Source organism: Gigantopelta aegis, chromosome 7, assembly GCF_016097555.1.
Source record: "Gigantopelta aegis isolate Gae_Host chromosome 7, Gae_host_genome, whole genome shotgun sequence".
NCBI classification, from domain to species: Eukaryota; Metazoa; Mollusca; class Gastropoda; order Neomphalida; family Peltospiridae; genus Gigantopelta; species Gigantopelta aegis.
Window position 1 is genome coordinate 14,405,642 of NC_054705.1, and position 9,222 is coordinate 14,414,863.

Consider the following 9,222-nt stretch of genomic DNA (forward strand, 5'->3'; position numbering starts at 1 on the left):
CAGCTAACAACTAAACCACTGTCCTGGACAGACAGCCCAGATAGCTGAGGTGTGTGCCCAGGACAGCGTGCTTGAACCATAATTGGATATAATCAAGAACGATAAGCACGAAAATAAGTAGCCCGAATACTCTGACTGTAAGAGAGCTAGACGGACATTTGGACATAAATAGAACATAAGTTGAAATGATTTTTTTATAAATCTGGGGAACGCACGCGCGCACACACACACTCACACATACACAAACACTCTCACACACATATACGCGCGCGCAAATACACTACACGCACAAAGACACATACACACACATATATACACACGCACACACATACTAGGGACTCCACGAGTCCAACATATCGGACTCGAGTACTCGAGGGTCAAACTCGATCCGGGCCCCGAGTACCCGACACTTACATAATGATTTTTCTTATCTTTTTTTTTTTTTTTTTTTAAATTTATTAACGCCATAAACATTTAACACAGAGACAAAGACATTTTTTTATTTTTTTTATTTTGGACATTACAAACATGGATGATGATGAGATGAATGGTGAAGCCGCAGTATTTCCATTTCGGTATGGAACTACTTGACAGGTCCGTGCTCCACACTTACTGTCAGTTGAGCTGGCCTCAGATTACAGTTATCTTCCCATTTGGTTGTCGAAAATCCGGAAATTTGACCGGCAGATAGCTATGAAGTGGCAACTGTTTGACTGAAGTGACAGGGGATAGCATGTAGTTTGTAAACATGTGTAACTTGCTGACATTGAAGACTTGTTTGTGGTAATTCCGGCCCATGCAAAAGTAGTGCTTTTTGTGTAAAATGGGTGTACTCCGGCCTGGTTTAGAGGGTGTGTCTGTTTAAACCAATATGCTGGGAGAAAGAGCTGGACAACAGGGGTTGTCCTTTTCAGGGTATGTGTCCCCCATGCAGGCAAAGGTACATACAAAACTTCACGGGCCTGCTGATATTAATAAAAATGTTATAGCGACTAAGGCTATATAGAATTATATAGCGAAATTAATTGTGGTCTAAGGCCAGCTATCTCGGTATCACCCGAGCCCGGGGTACACGGAACCTGCAGTGCATGCCGGGTAATCATCTCCCATGTGGGGTCATACACTCGGGAGACCCACCCATAATCGAGCCCGTGAAGTGGGTGAAACACAGTGTATGTGGCCTTACACCTATCCATTGAGCCTAGCGGTGCACTCACTCTGGGTTGGCATGGGAAATCCCCCATTGCCTCAGATGGGATACGAACCCAGTATCTACCAGCCAGAAGTGCGATGGCATAACCACTACTCCACCGAGGCCGGTGACACTTACATAATGATAATGAGACAAAGGAATAACGTAAAATAGCATTATACATCTTAATTCCGGTATTGAACGTGAATGCCAAATCATGCCATTGTATTGCATTTAGAAACCGGTTGATACGTTCAGTGTTGTGACGGACGTACGGACAGCCAGATTAAAAGGCGAAACTAGCAAATAATCATATAATTATTGTGTAACTTGTATCGCTGATTATAATTACTGGTGAAATAGTTGCTCTACATTGACATTGTCTTACTTGTACGGGTACTCGAGTTCTGTGAACGGACTAGTCTTGCTAGACTCGACCCGTGACCGAGTACTCGTGGAGACACTCACACACACACACGCACGCACACACACATACACATTTACACGCGCACGCGCGAGCGCAAATACTACATACACAATCGCCACCGGACACGGATTTGTTTTAGGCGTCAAACAGAGACACTTGAACGAATGAATTGCATGTGTATAATTTATAAGTTTATTCCATGAGAAAATAACAAAGAAACATGTACAGTGTATAGGTACACACTACCACACATATTCAAGTGTTATCAAAAACACAACCAGACGGACACTTAGGACACGGTTATGATCGCTCTCATAACCGTCCAAATGTCTGTCCAGCTCTCGAATGGCAAAGTACTCGGGCTAAAACAATATCTAAAACTGACCGAAATTATTTTTCGGTTCATGCAAGTATGAATCGAAAACCTACCAAGAAACCCCCTCCAACCCTCCCCCCTCCCCACCCCACGAATAACACCATCCTCCCTCCCCACCCACAAACAGACAAAAACAACAAATACACCCCCCCCCCCCCCCCCCCAATCCCAACCCCAACCCAACAAAAAAAACCCCAACCCAACAACAAACAAAAACAAAAACAAAAATACACAACATACCCGATGTGATAGCCCTCAAAATCCGATTCTCTGTAAACCGATTTTCAGTAACACCAATAACGTTTAGAAACTACTATTATATTGTTTGTGAGCTGAGACGCACAGTAGTCACGATTTGGTCTTTGTTTTCTAAGTCAACGTATGGAATAGCACTTTACTGGGAGGTCTGAAAAAACTCGTCAGAAATGTTTTTAAGCACTATAATATATATACTGAGAGAAACAAAAGAAAAAAGGGAACACTTGGTATTATAAACCATAGTTCAGTCACTATTATCGGCCCAGTGTCATACGGAAATGTAATGTTAGACTGAATGTCAGTAACTTCCTGATAATATAGATTAGGGTTTCGTTTGCAGTCACTCTCTCCTGATTAGTGTTGGCGTGACCCCTTATTTTTTGCCGTCAGTATAGTATAAGAATACACATGCTTTAGAGACTATCACACACATCGTAGCGAGCACCCCACGCAATACAACCACTTCCACTACCACCACCACCACCACCACCACACATCAACAACAAAGTGTAAAGGATCTGCCTTAAAAATCAAGTTTTTGCCCCGGAAATTCTCAATTCCCTAGTCAATAAGTATGGATGAAGCAGTCAATCCATGCTCCTCTCTCCGTCTCTTTAGACCGTGTAAAATATTTTCGGTTATTGCACCTTTTGTTTTACCATTGGCATATACATCTTTGTAATTAAATCGTCAACATGAATTATATATATATAAAACGTTGTACTAGTCGTACATAATAAATAAATATCTGATATATTAAAATAATAACCCCCCCCCCAAAAAAAAACACCCCAAAAACAACAACAACAAAAACAACAACAACAACAATCAAACAAAAACAACAACAACAAAAAAACCTTTTAAAATCCCACCCCAAAAACCCCAAACAAACAAAAAAACAACAAACAAACCCGGCAAAAAACAAACAAAAACCCCCAACCAAACACCACAACCCAGCAAAAAAAAAAGAAGAAACCCCCCCCCCCCAAGAAAAACAAACAACGAAAAACAAACAGCAAAAAAGTTTGTTTGTTTAACGTTACCACTAGAGCACATTAATTTATTAATTATCGGCTATTGGATGTCAAACATTTGGTAAGTTTGACATTCTTAGAGAGGAAAACCGCTACATTTTCCCCATTAGTAGCAAGAGACCTTTTATATGCACCGTCCCACAGACAGGATAACACATACCACGGTCTAGCTGGGACGAGAAATTGCCCAATGAGCCCACTGACGGGGATCGATCCTAGACCGACCGCGCATCAGTCGAATGCTTTACCACTGGGCTACTTCCCGCCCCTTAACAAATTTGGTCATTCTGGTGTTTGTAGTGGCTCAACATGAATATAGCGACTTTAAATCACGTGACATCAATTTATCCAATCCAAACACTTCTAACAACACAAACAAGCAATTATAGATTGGAATCATTACGTCATACCATACTGCGGGGGATAGACCGCTGTCCCATACGTTTTCATCTCGGAGGGTGGGGGAACATAATTAAACGCCGCAGGGACGAAATCTCCTGGTTCCATCGGGGGAGCAGAGGGACCATGGGGACCACCAGAACTGGACACATTAGGTGGATACGCTGGATCTACTAACGGTCCGGGATATAGAGGGGGTGGCGGCTGTGGCGGAGGAGGGTGGGGTGATATTTTTGGATTCGTGTGCTTGTGCTGCACGTGTCTCGGTATGAACTTCGTTTGGTATTTCGTGACGATCTGCCCCTGTGGGTTTCGTGCGATGGTCTTGCTGACGGTTTTCCGCGGGAAACGGTGGGCACCAGCGCGTTTTCTGTACTTCAGGTACACGGGGATGCCCAATGTGATGACGACAGCCGCCACGATCACCATGACGAGGACGAGATAGAGGTTAGTTCCACCTCTCGCCAGCGTGAGGGACGACGACGTCGTTGTTGTCAGCAGAGCGAAGCTGTAGGAGCTACCTACAAGAACAAATGAACAGATTTACAAGACGGAAGCCGCCGTAAAAGAGTTGAGGCTCATATAGTCTAGATTGGATGCGGCGCGTGCGTGCGGTCGACTGTTACGCCAGCGTCTCGCGTTTTGGCCATATGCACAATATACGATCATTTCTATGCGTTTTGAGACGCACGCATCGCACACATCCAGTCCAGTCGCATTTATTGAAACTAATTGTATTTTGATTGTTTTTAGACGGAACACACACACACGCTGTCCTAATATCTCTCTCTCTCTCTCTCTCTCTCTCTCTCTCTCTCTCTCTCTCTCTCTCTCTCTCGTATATCAAAGGCCGTGATATGTGCTATCCTGTCTGTGGGATTGTGCATATAAAATATCCCTTGCTACTGATGGAAAAATGTAGCGTGTTTCCTCTGTCAAAATGACCATGTTTGACATTCAATAGCCGATGATTAATAAATCTATGTGCTCTAGTGGTATCGTTAAACAAAACAAACAAACAAACTTTCTCTTCACACACACACACACACACACACACACACACACACACACACACACACACACACACACACACACACACACACAAATGAACAGTCTTACAATAACGGAAGAGATGGGAATATAGTGAATTAGCCAACCCCATCCATCCCGCTCTTTAACGTCTGTTGAAGGGTTTGTGTTCCTTACTCCAGTATTTGATTTTGAATCCACGCGCTGTTTGTGACGAGTCTGTGGTGAATATGATCGTCATTGACGGACCCGTGCTGGATGTGCGCAGGCGCGAAAACCCGCACGTCGTCTCCAGGTGACTGTAACTTCCTGCTGCACTCGATAACCCTGCAACAAGTAAGATGGTTTTTAATAGATAGAAACTACCTATGGTTTGTGGTTTGTGACCAGCATAATCAAACATTTTGATAAGGACATTAATTTATTAATCATCTGTTATTGGATGTCAAGCGTTTAGTAATTCTGACACAGTAAAGTAAAGTAAAGTTTGTTTTATTTAACGACGCCACTAGAGCACATTGATTTTTATCTTATCATCGGCTATTGGACGTCAAACATATGGTAATTCTGACAAATTTCTTTAGAGGAAACCCGCTGCCGCCACATTGGCTACTATTTTCGATAAGCAGCAAGGGATCTTTTATATGCTCTTTCCCACAGACAGGACAGCACATACCACGACCTTTGATGAACCAGTTACGGATCACTGGTCGGTGCAAGTGGTTTACACCTACCCACTGAGCCTTGCGGAGCACTCACTCAGGGTTTGGAGTCAGTATCTGGATTAAAAAATCCCATGCCTAGACTGGAATCCGAACCCAGTACCTACCAGCCTGTAGACCGATGGCCTAACCACGACGCCACCGAGGCCGGTCTATGACTTTGAATACACTGTGTATATATATATATATATATATATATATATATATATATATTTTTTTTTTTTTTTTTTTTTTTTTTTTTTTTTTTTTTTTTTTTTTATTACCGCTGTATGCCATGAGTTTATCGTAGCGACAGGTTAATGCGTATTCAATGGCCTGGTCGACAGCTGCCGCATTTATCACGTGACCGGAAACGGAAGTGGTGATTTCCCATTTTTCCAACAGGTTGCTGAAAAGAATAAAAAAAATAAAAAAATTCGCATTGTAGAAAACTTTAATATATACTAGTATTTGGTTAAATAGATCGCACTGCAAAGATGCGTGTGTGTGCATGCGTACGTACGTGTGTCTGTCTGGGTTTAAAGCTGTCACTTGTAGAATATAACAAAATAATATACTTTGCATTACTTGTTTTGAAAACCTCACAGAGATGCAGTCAACAAAATAACAACCTTTACCATCATCACCACCACCGCTATCATCATCATCATTATCATCGTCATCATCATCATCATCACCACCACCACCACCACCACCACCACCACCACCACCACCACATTTATTATCACTATTAGCACCATCATCATCACTTCCATCGACACCAATCATCATCGCCATCATCACAAGCACCACCATAATCATCATCATTATCGCTATCATCATCAACATCATCATCATGGCCATGACCACGACCATCATCATCGTCGCCATCATCATCATCATCATCGCATTATCATCATTATCATCAACGCCACCATCATGATCATCATCATCACCATCATCATCGCCATCATCATCATGCCATCACCATCATCATCATCATCGTCGTCATCATCACCATCATCGCCAACAACCATCATCATGACCATCATCATCATCGCCAACTACCATCATCATGACCATCATCACCACTATCACTATCATCATGACAACTACCATCACAATCATCATCATCATCGCCACCACCACAACCACACCACCACAACCACCACCACCATCATCATCATCATCACCACCATCGTCATCACCATTATCATCATTATGACTACTTACTTTGGATAGTTGCTGGGGTAGTTGTTGCTGTAGAAGTACTGAGGTGTAGTGGAGGCTGTGAGTTGAGTCGTACACTCCAGCTGTTCAATCAAACACCCTGAAACATGGAAACAGTCAAATCGCCTCTAGCGGCAAACTCTTTACAACAACCACCTCTCTTAAAACTAATAAGAGACTATTTTAACAGTAGTCTCAGAACCAGCGTAATTAGATAATAGCCAAAGTGAGAGAACCCCCCACCCCCCCCCCCCAAACAAAACACCCATCCCCGAAGAAATAAATTAACAACAACAACAACAACAATAATAATAATAGCAAATCTACACATATAAGAAGAAGGCAATGTTTTATTTAACGACGCACTCAACACATTGCATTTACGGTTATATGGCGTAAGACATATAGTTAAGGACCACACAGATATTGAGAGAGGAAACCCACTGTCACCACTTCATGGGCTACTCTTTTTCGATTAGCAGCAAGGGATCTTTTATATGCACCATCCCACAGACAGGATAGCACATACCACGGCCTTAGATATACCAGTCGTGGCTGGAGCAAGAATAGCCCAATGGGCCCACCAACGGGGATCGATCCCAGACCGACCACGCATCGAGCGAGCGCTTTGCCAACTGGGCTACGTCCCGTCTCACACATAAGGTGTCCAGGTTGTGTTAAGTCAGTTAATATTAAAATGGTATTGTCTTGTATGAATACTCACAAAATACCGCGACCGCAAAGAAGTACCGCTCCATTATTATAGTGAGGTCACCACCTATAACAGTACAGAAATCAAAAATCAACCGTTATACTAGTCGTTCTAGCTCGAGTCACCTCCTACCCTCCCCTTATTGATACTGATATGTAGGGGAAGGCTAGAGGAAACTATGTAATACTTTGGCAATCGTCAACAATCAAATGATCGCAAGGTACTGTGTGAAACGAACCTGCGCTGTGACGTATAGGGTGTCGGGTTTCCTCTGTAACGTTGGTACTAGTCAACAACATGTAAGTTTAATGTCATGACTGGACTCGAAAATAGGCAAACTAAAGATCTGTGGCATCAGATTTAGAAAAACATTTGTATTTTAGACACAGTAGCTTGCGACCATTTGGTTGTCGACGATTGCCAACGCATTACATAAAGTTTCCTCTTGCCTTCCCCTACATAACATATCAATACCAATAAGGAGGGAAATGTTTTATTTAACAACGCACTCAACACATTTTATTTTCGGTTATATAGCGTCAGACATAATTATGGTTAAGGACCACACAGATAGGCCTATTGAAGGAGGAAACCCGCTGTCGCCACTTCATGGGCTACTTTTTTTTATTAGCAGCAAGGGATCTTTTATATGCACCACCCCACAGGCAGGATAGTGCATACCACGGCCTTTGTTACACCAGTTGTGGAGCACTGGCTGGAACGAGAAATAGCCCAGTGGGTCCACCGACTGGGATCGATCCTATACCGACCGCGCATCAAGCGAACGCTTTGTCGCTGGGCTATGTGCCACCCTCCCCCCCCCCCAATACCAATAAGGGGGCTGGAGGTGACTCGAGCTATAGTCGGACATGATAAGTATATATCTGATACAAGAGATAAAACCCTCACAAACAACCGCCAACCCCCACCAAAAAACCCAACAACAAACAAGGAAAAGCAACCCCTCAATAAGTTAAAGTTTGTTTTGTTTAACGTGACCACTAGAGCACATTGATTTATTAATCATCGGCTGCTGGAAGACAAACACTGGGTAATTCTGACACAGTTTTAGAATGGAAACTCACTACATTTTTCGATTAGTAGCAAGGGAACTTCTATATGCACCATCCCACAGACAGGATAGCACATATCACGGTCTTTGATATACCAGGCGTGATTTCCATGGCTGGGACGAGAAATGCCAACCAACAAAAATAAAAACAAAGCATAATAACAGCCCCTGAAATAAATTCCGATCAAAAAACAAACCCATCCCTAAAAACCCCTCCACCCACCGTCCCTTCCCAAACCAACCCCCAGTTTGTTCTACATTATACAACGTGTAATAAATAGTATCCTCGGTTCAGAACAGATCACATAATATTATGTAGATCAGAATTTGAGATACTTCCACCCGATATAGAGCACGACAGGTCGATCGGTCGGTCAGTCATTCGGTCCGTGTCTCTCTCTCTCTGTTCCTGTCTCTTTCGCTGTCTCTCTATCTCTCTCTGTCTCTGTCTGTCTGTCTGTGCCTCTCACTGTCTGTCTGTCTCTGTCTCTCTCTCTCTCACTCTGTGTCTGTATCTGCCTCCTTCCCTCCCCTCTCTCCACCCCCCCCCACCCCCCTCTCTCTCTCTTCTCCCCCCCCCTCTCTCTCTCTCTCTCGCTCCTTCCCTCACTCTATTCCCCCCCCCCCCTCTCACTCCTTGTATCCAATTCCAAATTCCTTTCTTATATATATATATATATATATATATATATATATATATATATATATATTTTACTTACCTGCAATGGTGCCTGCTTGGATGACAACGATAAATCAATACGAGAAGTTTTTTGTCTTGAAGTTAGCCGTCAC

The 9,222-nt window shown here is 43.0% G+C and overlaps 1 protein-coding gene across 1 annotated transcript; it reads right to left on the reverse strand.

The window, feature by feature from the left end:
• Window positions 1-3,470: 3,470 nt before the first annotated feature.
• Window positions 3,471-7,420, reverse strand: LOC121376842. The gene is made up of 5 exons (XM_041504632.1): window positions 7,371-7,420; window positions 6,650-6,746; window positions 5,701-5,825; window positions 4,893-5,042; window positions 3,471-4,207 (listed from the first exon to the last, which is right to left on the reverse strand). The coding sequence occupies exons 1-5, from the start codon at window positions 7,402-7,404 to the stop codon at window positions 3,687-3,689; spliced, it is 927 nt and encodes a 308-aa protein (XP_041360566.1). The 5' UTR covers window positions 7,405-7,420; the 3' UTR covers window positions 3,471-3,686.
• Window positions 7,421-9,222: the final 1,802 nt, after the last annotated feature.